The sequence below is a fragment of the Populus trichocarpa genome, chromosome 11 (assembly GCF_000002775.5).
Source record: "Populus trichocarpa isolate Nisqually-1 chromosome 11, P.trichocarpa_v4.1, whole genome shotgun sequence".
Lineage (NCBI taxonomy): Eukaryota > Viridiplantae > Streptophyta > Magnoliopsida > Malpighiales > Salicaceae > Populus > Populus trichocarpa.
The window spans coordinates 18,744,254-18,761,133 of NC_037295.2; the positions used below are offsets into that span (position 1 = coordinate 18,744,254).

Genomic DNA, 16,880 nt, shown 5'->3' on the forward strand with positions numbered 1-16,880 from the left:
ATGCTCAAAGCAAGAATTCTCCTTTACACTATAAATTTGGGACTGCCTTGCAGGTTTCTGCACTCAAAAAACCATAAGCGTATAGTAGAAAGAAAAATGACTTCTATGAGCTCTTCAATGCTGCCATTTCTAATTTGTCTTCTCTTTTCATTGTCATGTGTAACATCAGCTCGTCCTCATGAAGATTTTCTTCAATGCCTTTCCCTTCATTCTGAGGACTCCACAGCTATTTCTAAAGTTATTTACACCCCAAAAAATTCATCATATTCTTCTATCTTGCATTTCGCTATACGAAACCCCAGGTTCAATTCTTCTGAACTGAAACCTTTTGTCATTGTTACACCAACGGATGCATCGCACATCCAGGCTACCATCCATTGTTCCCAAAAACACAAGTTAGAAATTAGAATTCGGAGTGGCGGTCATGATTTTGAGGGTCTATCTTACATGTCTACTGTCCCATTTGTCATTGTTGATCTGATCAATCTTAGATCAATCACTGTTGATGCAACCAATAAAACTGCATGGGTTCAGGCTGGCGCAACAATAGGGGAACTTTATTATAGAATTGCTGAGAAAAGTAGAACTCTTGCTTTCCCTGCAGGTTCTTGCCCTACTGTTGGTGTTGGAGGACACTTTAGTGGGGGAGGATATGGCACGATCTCTCGCAAATACGGCCTTGCTTCAGATAATGTGATTGATGCTCAGTTAATCGATGCTAAAGGAAGGATCCTTGATAGAGAATCAATGGGAGAAGACTTATTTTGGGCCATTCGAGGCGGTGGAGGGCAAAGCTTTGGAGTGGTTATCGCATGGAGAATCAAGTTGGTTGAAGTTCCACCAAAAGTGACCGTCTTTACTGCAGCAAGAACCTTGGAACAAAATGCAACCAAGCTCATCCATCGGTGGCAATACGTTGCGAATCAGCTTCCTGAAGACATCATCATCGATGTGCTTGTAAACAGAGTTAATTCTAGTGAGGAAGGAAAGTCAACAATACAAGCTGCATTCTTTTCCTTGTTTCTTGGTGAGGTTGACCAGCTTCTTCTTTTGATGCAAGAGAGCTTTCCTGAGCTTGGTTTGGCCAAAGATGAGTGCACGGAAATGAGCTGGATTGAGTCTGTCATCTACATTATTGGATTTCCAAGCAACGCATCCTTGAATGTGTTACTTGATAGGACTCCTCAACCACCCTCATTACAATTCAAAGCAAAATCTGACTACGTCCAGGAACCTATACCTGAAATTGCATTTGAAGGGATATGGAAAAGGTTCTTTGAGAAAGACATCGAGGTGCCTGAATTTTTCATGCTCCCTTATGGGGGGAAAATGGATGAGATTTCGGAGTCCAGCACTCCATTCCCTCATAGAGCTGGCAATCGATACATATTTGTCCCCGTAGTGTCTTGGAGTGAAGAAACCAAGGAGGCATCCCAGAGGCATCTAGCTTGGATCAGAAGGCTGTACAGGTACATGACTCCTTATGTTTCAAAAAATCCTCGAGCAGCATATGTCAATTATAGAGATCTTGACCTAGGAGTGAACAACCTGGGATACACGAGTTATAAACAAGCAAGCATTTGGGGTCGGAAGTATTTCAAGAACAACTTCGACAGGTTGGTTCGCGTTAAGACTGAAGTTGATCCTACCAATTTCTTCAGAAATGAACAAAGTATCCCACCTCTCTCATCTTGGTGATCAAAGGGAGCTACTTCTCTTATGTATGAGATTAATGCTAATAATAATACTTCTCTTAAGTCTTATGTATGAGAGTTCAGCATGGCCCAATAATAATTTAGATCATGTGAATTAGTTCATAAAATTTCCTTTTGTAATGATCTAAAGTGTGAGATTTCACACAAATTCAATACGATGTTGTCTTTTGTATGTTAAAAATTCTGATTTTCTTCCTTGTCAAAAAAATTGACCCTAATCAAAGATTATATCCTCGAAAATTTATTTTAATTTTCTTCCACCTTGTCATAAAAAACTTCCTCCAATTCCATCATGGCTGTGAAGGCGAAGGCAAGGTTCAGCCTGATGTCTATTCTTTGCTCACTTCCTTTTTGAGTGTTGCAGAACTGTATATTTTCTGCTTGGTCATTTATAATTGAAGACGAAGGAATGGAGAACAAAACATCATCAAAAGGAATCATCTACTTGGAAATTTCTAGTTATTTAGCTTTAAAATAGTTTATGGTCTCAAGACAGACAGATACAGGACCTAAACCAAGAACAACAGAGTAGTCTGTAAATAGAAACAGAGAAGACGGAGCAGTGTCAGATCACTTGGACAAAGGTTACAGAGATCAAGCCCTGATAATTATGATCAAACCACATATTAAATTTGAACATGAGAAATCATTCTTTTAATAAAAATCTTCGAAAATGACAAGAAAAATTCAGAACTTCAAATGACTAATAGCATTTTAAACTTCTTTAATTTAATGGCTTGAATAGTTGTGCTTATCAGAAATTGGTGGCAAGTTCGAATAATGACATGCAAGGAAATCTGAATCTGCTATCGAATTATAATAAAAAGATATATAATTTCTAAAACCAAGTTTCAATAGCTTCTACATTGACGAAATCAAAACCGAAATAGAAAATGTCGAATACTAGGAAAATAATGCTCCAGTAAAACAAAATAAGAAAGAGTTATTTTAATAGTTACATTGGTAGGCAACCTGATTAAAAATTTTTTTTCCAAGAAATTATGGAAATCTTTTTTATATTAACAATCAATTCTTACTTCAAGTTTCTTGTGTGGCAAGTTTTTTCTTGGTTAAGTTATTAATTGATTTGAAATCTTTGTTTCTTCCCATAATTGTCGGACCTAGCCCAAAGAGCTAACCATGAAAAAAGGCCCGGGTCTTTGGGCTATCGAGTCAACCAATGAGTCACCGGTCAAATATAAGTCAATTATTTTTTTTTAATCAAAATGACATTATTTAATTCTTATTTTTCTTGTTGACTTCAAGAATCATTTTTTTTTTTGTAATTAAACCTTCAATAAATTCAATTGAGTCCTTAAACATACAATCTTGAATTTTCCTTCTCAAAATTGAATATTTTTGCAAGTAAGATTTTCATTAGTTAAAAATATGCTGTCAAATTTCTCAATTTTATGTATTTTGATCTTTCTTAACCAATCTTTGGCAATTTCCTAAGAGTTATGATATGTTCTTCTTAACTTGTAACGTTTTGAATTAATGAGTTGGAAAATACAATAAAGCCCTTGAAGGCTTAAAAGTTGGAATAAATGAATAAGGGGTATAGTGGTAATTCAACAAAACTTGATAAATATAAATAGGAAGTAAAAAAAAGAAGAAGAAGAGATCTGAATATTTTGAGAGTAAACCGTGAGAGAGGAGAAAGAAGAAGAAGAAGAAGAAGAGAAAAGAGGGAAATTAGAAGGGAAATAGAAAGGAGTTGGAGGAAATAAGTAAAAAGGGTAAGATTATGCTTTAATGTGTATAATATGTTTTCTTTAACTTTAATTTCGGTTTTGATGAATGTTAGGGTTTTGAAAATTTATGTTTGGATTTAATTGATGAATTAAATTGAATGTTATAAGGTTGATTGTTGTGGGTAGTGGATTGTTATGTTGAATTTGAGAGATTGTAGATAAAAATGATGATTTTGAGTTATGGTTTTGTTTGAATGGTGAATTTGTGTTAGAAATTTGGAGAGGACAGTAGGTTTTCTGTTAAAATTCTGGGTTGGAGGTTGAAGATGACAAAATTTCGGTTCGGTCCCTCAATTTTGGAAAATTACAGTTTAGTCCCAAAACTTTGGAAAATTACAGATTGGTCCCTGGATCATATTCCGAGATTCTGAACAGAATAGAAGATAAATTATGGGCAGAATTCCTGTATAGTTATGAAATTTTAACACTTTCAATTTGGTCCTCCAATTTGACAAAAATTACAATTTGACCCTACAAATTTGGAAAAATTCCAGAATGGTCCCTGGAGCATAATTAGAGGTTCTGGACAGAAATGAGGATGAATTATGGACATAATTCCACTATATTCATGAATTTATGATATTTTAGTTTGGTCCTTCAATTTGACAAAAGTTACAAATTGACCCTTAAAAATATGATAGATTACAGATTAGTCCCTAGCTGTAATATTAGCTTTTGCAGATTGGTTTGATGAATAATTGAGTGTTATTTAGTGAATTATTATCAATTTTATTATTTGTTTTATTATGGATTAGATTTCGGGAAAACCGTTAGATTTTGAGTTTTTAGAAAAATAACTAGTTTAGTCTAAAAACATATAGGGTTATGGAATATACCCTTAGATAAGTATATTAAATAGGTTATATGTTCTTTCGAGTCGTTCTTGAAAATGTCTCCTTTATATTCAGATAATCCTGATATTCTACCGGCGGGACGTCAGTAGGATTTTCTTCGGTGTCTGCTTTTGACTTCTGTTTGCTTTCTAGTCAGGTGAGTGAATAATTTTCCATATGCATGAGAAATATTATAAATATTTGATTTGTTAATATGAATTGGATCATGCTTCTTGATAATATATATGTTGATTATTATCCTTGTTTTGATAAAGCATGATCAATTGTTGAATCTGAATTCATGATATGAACCAATATATATTCTGAATTGACTTCTGAATTGATAGCTCCTCATTTGATTGATGTCATGAGTTGAGCATTGAGATATGAATATGTCTGTTTGATTATGATTATGAACCTATGGTATGTCAGTCAGAATACCCATGCTAATAGGGTTGTCATAACCCAATTTTTGACCATTTTTATTATTATTTTATTTACTAAAAAGGATAAAAAATGATGATAAAAAAAATAATGATGAAAAACAAGTAAAAATAAAATAAATGAAGAATGAATTAAAATTTGGGTTAAGGGCAACATGATTGGAAGTTTTGGGGTTTAATTAAACTTTAAAATTAATCTAATTAGTCCAATTAAGGGTTTAATTGGAGAATTGATAAGTTTTGAGACTTAATTGAGCTTGGAATTAATTTAATTAATCCAATCAAGGGTTTAATTGGAGAATTGATAAGTTTTTGGACTTAATTGGCTTGGAATTAATTTAATTAATGAAATCATGGACTTAATTGAAGAAGTATCAAAGTTTGGGGTTTTAATTGGGGTCCAAATTGCAAAACTTAAAATCCAAGGACTAGCTTGAAAATGGCGCCAAAATGCAGGGGTCCAATTACAATTTAACTAGGGGCTTAGTTGCAAAACTTTCAAACATTCAAGGGCCAAAATGCAAATGGCCATTTCACATCTCAAAACGGCGCCGTTTCAAGGGACACTGTTCATCTTCTTCAAACAAGAAACGGACACTGCACGATCCTCATTCCCTCATTACTCTTGCAAACGGTCGGTCACCTCATTATGTGGAGGTGACCGCATGGCATTCTCTGGCTCTATAAAAGCTAGAGAAAGGCCATGCACGCAAAAAAAAAAAAAAGGGAAAAACTGTGAGCGACCGAAAAGGGGAAAAAGGGCAGAACCGAGGGGCTGAGAGGAGAAAGACAGAAAAAGACTGGGGGGGAATCACAGAACCGGGAAAAAACCCAGGGAAAAGAACGAAAAAACCAGGGGAACACGAAAAAAGACTGGGAGAGAAACAGAACCAGGGGAAAATTTTGGTCCATCAAGCAGCAACACCTCGTGCTTTTACTACCCTTGTCTTCGTCTTGAACGGAGAAGACTGGTCAGAGAAGAACTAAGAAAAACAAAAGCACAGAGACAGAAAGAATAAGAAATAAACACGGAAGAGACAGGGCAGAGAGGAGGTAGTGTCGGCCAGCCAGAGCTCCACCATCGTTTTCATCGCCTCCAGTAGACCAGGTAAGTTCTTCCTTCACCTCGCAGCTGCACGTAAGTTTGCACCTTTCCTTCTCTTCCCATCTTTAATTACATAGGCACCGTGCTGCTATTTTAATTACGAGAGTGTGTCCTTGGCCCAGCCGGGTCACTGGCTTGGGCCAGTGACCGGGCCGGGCTGGCTGGGTCTAGCCCAGCCCATGTGGGCTGAGCTGGGCCCAGCCCAAAATAATAATAAAAAAAACAGAAAAGTAAAACGGGTAAAAAAAAATAAAAAAATGTGTATGCATGAATAAAAATAATGTAAATTTATTGGTTTATTCATTGACGCCAGAGTCAGGAATAAAAATACCGGTTTAAATTTATATTATTTTTATTTGGTGTATTTTATTTAGTTAGAAAACTAAAAAATATGTGCATGTGTAAAAATCAATTTATTTTTATTTATTTATTCACTGGCGCTAGAGTAGGGAATAAAAAATATTGATCTAATTTTGTTTTCGTAGCTACGAATTTTTACCAACGCTAGAGTTGGAATTATTCGAGCTCGAATATTCATTGGCGCCAGAGTCAGGAATATTATAAACAAATCATCATAGCATAAGCGAATAAATGTTTAGCAATTTAAGACAAAACCAGCAATGCAGTCTGCCTCAGGCAGAATGTTTAAGGGGTGATAATATCTTCCTTTTTACGTAACCAATCCCGAGTCATAGAATCTCTGTTGACCAGTTAGGGTTCCTAGTGACCATAATACTAGGTGACGACTCCTCAAACAAGACTTTTTCCCCTTACAGAACCAGATGCTAGAAATCTGTTCTTTTTCCCTAATCAAGAATTATTTTGTGGGCCGCCGCGATGTCGGGTGCGACAAGGGTAGTGTTAGTCTTTGTGCACATCGTATCTGAACCCTAGTTGTTCGGGGGAGTCACCAATCTGTGTGGACTAATCATCCCACAGTACGGAGCCTCATGCTCATTGCATTTTGATTTTCTGATGAGCTTTACCTTCTGATATTCTTGTTATGGCCTATTTGCGAAACTTTCCTATAAGAACCTAGAGCCATACTTGTATATATATTTCTCATTGTTTTATTACCTCGTGTGTGTATATTGAACGTTATCTACTCACTGAGTTGTTGAACTCACCATCTTATTATTTATCATTTTCAGGCTTATAGCTTGATAGCAGGTCATTTTGTTGGACCTTCAGAACCTGCTCTTTGGTTGTACTTTGTACCTTTCCTTTATGTCTAGTTAGTGCTCCAAAACTCTGAACTTATATATACTCTTGTATTAAGACAATTCAATTATATTATGAAGTTGATTTTGTTATTAATGTTGCGTCGTAACTCTGATTGAGTTAGGATAAGTTTGTGTGTAAGTTTGGGTTCGCATAGGTATGGAACCTTGGAGGGGAACCTTGCCTATGTGCCGGTCATGGATCCGGGATTCGGGTCATGACATAACTGATATATATGTATCTTTTTATTTTTATGTATTTTTTATATTTTTATGTTTATATGAGCCCCAAAAATAATAACAACACTACATATGAATATGAATATGAATTGTAGACATAATAATTAACATGATTGGGTATAGTCGATATCTTTGAAATTTCAACAATCAATAACATGCAAATAAGCTTTCTTTAACCCAATGGGTTGACTTCTAGGCCTACTTGAACTTCGTAGTAAGTTCCAACTTTGAAAGATTTAGTTATACTGACGATATAACTTGGAAAGATTTTGCTATGCTAAGGAGATTTGAAGCCGCTTTTGACTTGTAGCAATTAGTTAACGATTTTTCTTGGCACAAAATTCAAAAGTTGATGCATTGACTAATATAATATGACAAATTCTTGATCTGACCTTTCTAGCTATGTCCTCAATTTCTTTCTTCCTTGGATAAGAAGTCTTCTTGATGATACTATAAATGAGGGAGCCCTTGCAAGCTTCATTGCTCGAAACCATAGTGATTGATGACTTCTCTTAGTAGTTCAATGCTACCATTTTTGTTGATTCTTCTATTTCCATTCTCATGGGGGACATCAGCTCACACTCATGAGGATTTTCTTCAATGTCTTTCCCTTTATTCGGAAGACTCCGCAGCCACTTCTAAGGTCATTTACACCCCGAACAACACTTCATATGCCACTGTTTTGCAGTTCTCGATACGAAATCTTAGGTTCAATTCTTCAAAATTAACTCCTGTAGTCATTGTTACACCAACTATCTTGTCACATATTCAGGCTACCATTCATTGTTCCCAGAAACACAATTTACAGATTAGGATTCGAAGTGGTGGGCATGATTATGAGGGCCTTTCTTATATGTCTGTCCTGCCGTTTGTCATCCTTGATCTGATCAATCTACGTAAGATTACCGTTGATTTGTCGACTAAGACTGCGTGGGTTCAGGCTGGTGCAACTCTAGGTGAACTTTACTATAGCATTGCCGAGAAAAGTAGAACTCTTGCTTTCCCTGCAGGTGCTTGTCATACTGTTGGTGTTGGAGGGCAGTTTAGTGGAGGAGGGTATGGAGGGTTGCTGCGTAAATATGGTCTTGCTGCAGATAACGTAATTGATGCAGAATTAATTGATGCTAATGGTAGAGTTCTTGATAGAGAATCGATGGGGGAAGATTTGTTTTGGGCCATTCGAGGCGGTGGAGGAAATAGCTTCGGAGTCGTTACAGCATGGAAAGTAAACTTGGTTGAAGTTCCGCCTACAGTGACCGTCTTTGCTGTCCCAAAAGTCTTGAAAGAAAATGCAACCAAGCTTATCCATCGTTGGCAATACGTTGCAAATAAGCTTCCTGAAGATATCGTCATTGCAGCATATGTAAACAGAATTAATTCTAGTCAAGGAGGAAATCCAACAATACAAGCAACATTCACTTCTTTATTTCTTGGTGGGGTTGATAGACTTCTTCCACTGATGCAAGAGAGCTTCCCTGAGCTTGGTCTTGTAAAAGACGATTGCATTGAACTGAGCTGGATTGAGTTTGCCCTCTTCCTCGCTGGATTTCCAAGTAACGCATCCTTGGATGTGTTGCTTGATAGGACTCCTCAATCCACAACAAGTTTCAAAGCAAAATCTGACTATGTTAAACAACCCCTGCCTGAAACCGCATTAGAAGGGATGTGGGAAACGTTCTTCGAAAAGGACATTGAGTCCCCTAGTTTGTTCATGGTTCCTTATGGGGGAAAGATGGAAGAGATTTCTGAGTCAAGCATCCCATTTCCACATAGAGCTGGAAATTTATACAAAATTCACTACTATGTGGCTTGGACAGAAGAAGGCAAGGAAGCATCCGAAAGGCATATTTCTTGGATCAGAAGGCTTTACAGTTACATGACTCCTTATGTTTCGAAAAATCCTCGAGAAGCATACGTCAATTACAGAGACCTTGACCTCGGAATAAATAACCTTGCAGGCAACACAAGTTATAAGCAAGCAAGCATTTGGGGTAGGAAGTACTTCAAAAATAACTTTGACAAGCTGGTACGCATAAAGACTGAAGTTGATCCTGCCAATTTCTTCAGAAATGAGCAGAGCATACCACCTTTCTCATCTTGGTGATTAAAGGCATAAGAAGAGAAAGTTAATGGTAATACATTATTATATATTTCATCTGGAGAGACATCAATAAAGTTATCCGTTTTAAGATCAATTTTTCTACTGAGATACTTTTGAAGGTGTCCAAGAAATATGTGAGATTTCATTCAAATTCAATAATATGCTGTCATTTCAGTGTTTCTAAGATTGAAGGTTGAACAGTTGGGATCAATGTGGAGAGTTTCAATTTTTCTATATTCAAAAGCTTGAACTTTGACTAATAAGAAATTGTGTGGAAAAGTAGGCGATAATAGCGAAGATAAAGATGGTACTGCAATTATGATTTTACTTGAGAATTTCCTCTTACGTACTAAGATGCAAAAAACATGTTACTTTTTTTTCCCTCTCTCTCTGATGTAATAATATTAATGCCGAACAACAAACAACCTGTTAATTAATGGAGAACAAAAGTCACACCCCACCCACTTCTTGTCCAGCTAGAAGTGGAAGAAATGATGGCACCTATCTCACTTACTGTCCAGCTGCAAGTGAAAGAACCGATGATCACCAAGAGATGAGATGTAGTAAGGTGGCATGTGTTGGAATGAGCTGGATCTATTCCAACTTGCTGCGGAAACACAGCACAACATGTGTGAAAAAAACACTAGGGAGCTAAACACCAGAAGAAAGAGAGAGAGTGTTGTGAGTGTGAGAGTTTGAGTTGAGTTGAGAAGAGAGTTTCTCCTCCTCCTTGTAATATGTATGGTTTCTCTAGTTAATGAAAATAGCAGCTCCAAATTGCCGAACCTAAATCTTGCGGGCCTCCATTTTTTATCCTAACAACCGGTATCAAAGCAAGGTTCATGAGTGTTCTTGATTTTCCCCCAGAAATCAAAGTGTTCCAAACTTTGATTTGAATATAGCACTGGATACTACTCGTTTTGAGGATTCAAACAACGCAAAAATCAAGCATATCGGAGCTAAAACGAAGCCACACGGTCTGATCAAAGTTTGCCAGGAAAAGTCAACAAACTTGTGAAGAAGAAAGAGCCCGACCCGCCACGTCATCCGGGTTACTCTGGCCAGGTAAGCTAACACGTAAGCATCTTCATCCCAGCAAGCGTCCACACACAGGACGCATCTTCAAAACACTCCACTTGCCACACCAGCGACTGAACCTCCGCTTGCCACGTCATCACAGGGTGTGATCCTGCGCAAGCAGCTCTACCGGCACCCGCCTCTGTTGCTTGATCAGAACCATTAATTTGACCAGATCTTGCATAGTCAGATTTAAGCCTTCCGGACTCGGAATCTTGTGATTTCTGAGTCGATCCCAACAGACTTGATCATTGCTGACACAACCACAGAGTCTGATTTTGAAGATTCACACTTGAAGTTTGGGAAAAAAATGGTGGAGGAAATAAAGTTGCTGGAATTGAAAAAATTGATGGAAGAGATTTTGTATACCGGAGAATGCAAATTGAAGATTATCTCCACGGAAAGAAACTTCACCTTGCTTTGCTAGGAAGAAAGCTAGAAAATATGGATAAAGAAGTGTTGCTACCCAATTTTTGACCCATGTTTTGATAAATTTTCAGAAAAATTCAAAAATAGCGAAAAACATTGAAAATCCAAAAAAAATACGTTTTTAATACATTTGCATTGTTTTTTAGCATTTTTAGCATCGTCTCAAAAGAATTTAAATTTTCAAAGATATTTGGAACGCGTTCAACTTTTCACGCGTCATTTTTAAAATCATTGATTTCCCGCATTGAGTCGATGTTGATATTTGCTCGCTTTCAAAAATACAAAAAAAAATAAGAAAAATCAAAATTTACAAAAAAGAGGAAAAGAGAAGGAAAGGAAAAGTTGAGGGACTAGTTTGAAAACCTAGCAAAACTTTTCCTATAAATACCAAGCTACACTGGTTTTTAAAGGGGGGGCAATTTTGACAATATCAGGAAAAAATACAAAAAATATCTAACCCTAAACCCATCTTTTTCTCTAGAGCCGCCGCCCCCCCGGTTGAGAATTTTCTTCCCCTTTCACAGCCGCTGCACCACTCCAACCGGCGCTCCATTTCCTTTCATTTTCCAGTCGGTTCCCCCATTTTCTTCTCCTTGGCCAGCCAACAACAAAAAAGCCCATTCATTTTTCCAGCAGCGGCTCCCACTCCATTTTCCTTCACACAAGCCGCTGCTCCCCTTTCCCCAAGTTTTCCCTTCGGTTTCTTCTTCCCTCTCTGCCATAGTCCAGCCCCCCACAGAGCCTCTCCATCTCACTGTTTTCTCCTCCACCGGAGCCGCCACCCCCCCTCTTGATTAGATTTTTCTCTTCTTCTCGCCAGCCTAGAGCTTGGCTCTTTGGACTGCACACAAAGCCAAGCGGCCCATTCCTTCTCCCAGCCGGCCACAGATAACCATCTCCCTGTGGCCTCCCTCACTTTGCCAAAACCAAGGAGAAGCCGCCCCCCAAACTGCAGAAAGAAACAAATCGGAGAGCACCTCCTCGTCTCTGCTCTCTATCCAAGCCAGACAGCGGCGGTCCTTCCCTTCTCTGAGACAAAGAAACCAGCGACCCTCTCTCGGCCACCGACTCCAGACCACATCCTTCCCTCAGCCGGCTCTCTCCCAAACAGCCACAACTGGAACCGGGGAGCCAAAGGGAGGCCGCCGCGCCTATTTATTTTGCTGTCTTCTCCTCCGCCCGACAGACCCGAGTCCTGCTTTCTTCTTCCCCAGCCGCCTCTGTTTTTTGGCCAAAACCTGAGTGAGCCAAAGTCATCGCCAGCCACTGAAGTGGAGGAGAAGAAGAAGCCCTCCCAGCCACCAGATCGGCCATCGTCAGAAGAAACGTCGACAGAGAAGGGAGAAGGCGGAGCAGCTGGACAGATCTAAAAAACAAAATAAAATCGACTGCTTGGGTGTTTTCTCTTGTTGCAGGTCACGGTGAAAGCCACCACGGGCAGGGAAGAGAAGCAGAGGAGAAGAAGGTGAAACCCATAACAGCTGACCCGAGGCAGATCTAAAAAGGGGAGAACCGGAACTGTTTGTGTTGTTGGTTTGCTTTACAGGTGACTGGGAGGTGCACCGCCGGACGGACAGAGAAGAGGAGAAGGAGACGATCCCGATCCCGATCCCGATCTACCAGCTTGCTGGTCTTCACCGGCGGCGGCGCGTGGGAAGACGCGCCGCCACTGTTCCAGCACTGTTGCTGCGATTCCAGAAGTGGTTCCTTTGCAATTCCCGGAGTTTTGGGGACTGTTTTGTAAATTTTGGATTATGTAATTTTATTTTTGTTTAGTGTTTAATTTTTTTATAATTTTGTAATGTGATGTACAAAAAGAACAAAAAAAAGAAAAGAAAAGAAAGAGAATAATAATAGAAAAAAGAGATGTGTGTGTTTGTTATTTTTTTATGTATGTTATTGAATCAAAAAGAAAAAAAATGAATTTAATATTTTAATTTATATGCACAAATATCTAAAGGACAGATAAAAATCATGTTGTATTTTCCATAAAAATATAGAACATGTATCTACATATATTTTGGGAACTAATAACTGATTTATCAAAGCCTTAGAATTGTGCTAAAATTTTATTTTTAAAAAACATATCAAGTCCACGAAGCAACTTACTTCAGGTAGGGTGCGTTAGGGGTGCTAATATCTTCCCTAACCACAACCAGTCCCTTACCAGTGAATCTCTGACAAGACCAGTATATCAGGTTTCCTAGTAGCCCTCAATAAATTACTAGGTGGCGACTCCAACGAACCAATCAAATCAACATAATGAAAAAATCGCCAAGCCGACGCCGCGCTGATTTTTTATCATGTGCGACAGAATGGCGACTCCACTGGGGAAGGTATTGTTTTCAACATTATTGGACTAAGCTTTGTGTATTTGATGTGTTTATGTTTTTGTGTTTTTGTCTTGTTTTATTTTTTGTTTTATTCGTGCATTTTGTAGAATTGTTTCATGCATCACATATTTTAATTTTTAGCACTCACAAGCTTCAGGTTAGGAGGGGGACTAGCAGCTTACTTTATGACTTTTAGTCAAGGTTTAAGTTTGTGTAAACCCCAACTCTTCGTTGAGTGTTTAGACTGGTAATAGTTGGACATGTGCCATCTCATTGCCTACAAGCCCCCATATTGCCTCCACGAGGGCAATCACTGGGACAACAAGAGACCCTTTTTAGAGACCAAGTAGTAAACCTACATTTTGTCTCACTTAAAAAGATTAGAACCTGCCTTTAGGATGTGTGCTCCGTATACATTGTTTTGCATCAGGGCAAACCCTTCTTGAAGCATCTTGAACTCAAGACTTTTGGGTGACCCAATGGCCGTCACTCAGAAAATTTTCATTGTAGAGTTTGGGCAAGAATCAAGATTCTTGTTTCATCATACAAGAGTTACGACCATATGTCACCCCTCGAAGGGCGAGTTCATCATATAATTTACATGTTCATACATTTATCATGCATGTACCGGGTTGAAAGATAGTTTCCCCCACACAAGCTATTCTACACGTGAATGAAGAAAGATGATAGAAGCGAAGAAAGTTGTCGGAGAGAGGCTCATTGTCAAAAGGAAGTTGAGAGCATCAGAGGTGAAGTAGCTAGAATCAGATCTGCTTGAACAAGTGTAGAGCATCAAAGGGAAAGGGAATGTCTACACAGTTTTCTGTGGGAACACTGCTTGTCCATGTCCCATCGAAGTTACACCTCCTCTTTTCAGTCATGAATAATTGCAGCAATGCCTTCAGTCATCAGCTAATGACAACTTTTGTTCTTGGCCAGCTGCCCTGTTAATTGTTCATCGCCTCCACATCTTTCAATGGTACCAAATAACTGCTAGCCTTCGGTGCATGGTGTGTTAGTCTTTTTTGACGTTACCCCAACTGTTAGCTCAATTCCAGTTCAGCGGCACAAGATGTAAAAAAAAAAAAACAAAACAAAAAAAAACCCCGAAAAAAAAAAACTGAAAAAAAAACCATGATTAGACACTGAACTTCTACGTTGCAGAGCTCTTTCTGTAGAGATTTGTTTGTGGATTTGCCAGTGGGGAATGTAAGAGGGGGTGTAGTAGTTTCATATGCTTTGAAACTTTCTCTCACCAGTGGCACCAGCAAAACATTGTAGTAGGCAGAAGAGTCAGACCTGGTCTGAAAATATTAGCAGTCGTCGAACTTTGACGTGGCAGAGCTCTCTCTACAAAAACCCGTTTATGGCTCTGCAAGTGGGGAATTCAAGAGGGGATGTAGTAGTTCTAGACAATGTGAAAAGTTACCCCACCAGTTTCAGCATCGAAACACTGTAGTAGGCAGAAAAGCCAGACTTGAGCTAGAAAACAGGAGCAAATATAGAACTTCACCATGGCAGAGCTCTCTCTGCAGAAATCTGTTTGTAGATCTGCAAGTGGAGAATCCAAAAAGGGATGCAGTAGTTTCTGATCATCTATAATTTTCTCTCATCGGTGTTAGCTTGAAAATGCAAAAGTAGGGGAAAGAGACAGACCTCGGCTGAAAAATAGAAAGAAGATTGAAACTTCAACAGAGCAGAGCTCCCTCTACAGGTGTCTGTTTGCTGCACCGTCAGTGAGGAATCAAAGAGGAGACAAAGGAGTTTCAGATTCATCAGTTTCTCCTCCAATAAAAACAATGCATCATTTCACACATTGACAGTGATAGCGCTGCATGATTCTATGCGCTGCCAAGATTACCTAGCTGTTGGAAGGTTTCCAACAACCCTCAACCAACCACAACAACATTGAAATATTGACATGAAGTTGTGTGGATTTCCAAAAGAATTGAGCTAGCTATCGAGAGAGGAAAGATTGAAGGATCTACCATGGATTCCATAACAGTGATGAGAGTTGGATCAGAAGATGACTCTCAATTGAGAAACCTCAGTCATTTTGCCTAGTCAGGTCTTGCCATAACATCAATTGCTCAAATGTCTTTGCCAAGATTGACATTCATCTGCCACTCAAGTTTGTCGACCAACATCTGTTAGATTCCAGACTTGTTGCACCCACTTCAATAAAATTGCATGCAACCACCGTGGTATAATTCAAACGAGATGTGAATCTCATGGTGGGTTCTTAGGCCATTTTAGTTGGACAGATGCAAGAGTTTCAAGAATCGAGCTGAGTTTGTGAAAGATGATGTCATCGATCATTTTGTCACCAGATTATCATCAGAATAACAAGTGATCGAAGTTGCTCGGCAAAACACAAATATGGCCAGAAAAGCTGATCCAAGAATGGTGCTGAATTGTCCATCATTTTATTGTGGAGTTGTCATTCCGCATTTTTGTTTTGGGGTCACATCTCATCCTTGAACGAAACATGTATTTTCTTTGTCTTTTTGTTGTTTTGAAATCAAGAGATGCTTTCTTTCAAAGGGTATTTTGACAAAAATATTTTGTTGATCAAACTCCAACATATAAAATTAAAGCTAGTCAATCCTGAAGATTAAAAGTGTTTTGATTGCGGAAATGACTTGATGCTTGAAAATGACATGAGGTGACCAAACAATTTTGAACTCATACCTTTTGAAACTGAGCCACACATCATATAGCTAAGCTTTAGCAGTATGCATAATGACATGTAGTGGATTCAATAGTTATGGACTCGAATAATGACTCTTACAAGTTCTAATCATTACACTAGATGAGGTCAAAATTTATCGGTTCTAACCGACCTTGCTTGAAATGAGAAAAGACCATTTTTGTTATCCTTTCACATTTCTTGAAATATTATCCCTTGTGGTCCCCATTTGAGCCTGATAGAATATTTTTTCAAGAAAACCCTGACTAGGATCACACCCTACACTGGGGGCAAATGAGAGATATTTTGAAGACAGTGATAGGATTAATGGATAAAAGAAAGGCTTAGAACAAAAGTCCAATGATTAGGAAAGGGCTAGAAGGAAAAAGCCATAGATTGAGGGCCCTCCAAGAAATCTTTGAGGAAGGCTATGTAAAAATAAAAAGAAAAAAAAGAAAAAAGAAAGAGTGGAATGGAAGGAGAATGCCTATCAATTCTAAGAGGGGCAAAAGAGGTTTCAATTAAAGAAAGACACAATAAATGCCAAAAGTTAAAAAAAAAATTTGAGCTTCATGTCTTTTGGTATGTCTAGGATAAAGCCTCTAATGTCTTCAAAGAGATTAGATTGATTATTCATCAAAGAAAAAGTTGGATTTGCATATAACCTAGGTTAAGAGAATTCTGATATTTGAGGTTAATAAGGTTATATGTCACTTTCTCTACAAAGACAATAAGAAAAAAGTTGATGAATAGTTAATATGGATCCTAAGTCTTTGAAACCCTCAAACACCTTTTGAGCCTGAATTTTCCTTTCTTTCATAAGCCATGAACCATAGCCTGCATTACGTGTTTTAAAAAGCCCTTTTTGATCAAGTAAGCAATCTAAACCAATAAATGGCGATCTCAAAACTTGAAGAGTTTTTCCATAAGGGTCGTGACTT

At 38.3% G+C, this 16,880-nt stretch overlaps 1 protein-coding gene, 1 long non-coding RNA gene and 1 pseudogene across 3 annotated transcripts; all 3 read left to right on the forward strand.

Moving 5' to 3' along the window:
- On the forward strand, positions 1-1,896 carry LOC18103511 (tetrahydroberberine oxidase). Its single transcript, XM_006377883.3, has one exon. It carries the CDS (start codon positions 1-3, stop codon positions 1,696-1,698), a length of 1,698 nt encoding a protein of 565 aa, XP_006377945.3. The 3' UTR covers positions 1,699-1,896.
- A 1,490-nt stretch (positions 1,897-3,386) lies between these two features.
- On the forward strand, positions 3,387-7,108 carry LOC127904033 (uncharacterized). Its single transcript, XR_008056827.1, has 3 exons — positions 3,387-3,454; positions 4,378-4,459; positions 7,002-7,108. It is a non-coding gene; the product is annotated as an uncharacterized LOC127904033 (long non-coding RNA).
- Positions 7,109-7,781: 673 nt separating this feature from the next.
- On the forward strand, positions 7,782-12,799 carry LOC127904029 (tetrahydroberberine oxidase-like; annotated as a pseudogene). Its single transcript, XR_008056826.1, has one exon. The product of XR_008056826.1 is annotated as a tetrahydroberberine oxidase-like (transcript).
- The last annotated feature ends 4,081 nt before the right edge of the window (positions 12,800-16,880 follow it).

Bases quoted from the DNA above. Each gene is read 5' to 3' on its own strand.
- LOC18103511 (XM_006377883.3), top strand. From the start codon at position 1: ATGCTCAAAGCAAGAATTCTCCTTTACACTATAAATTTGGGACTGCCT.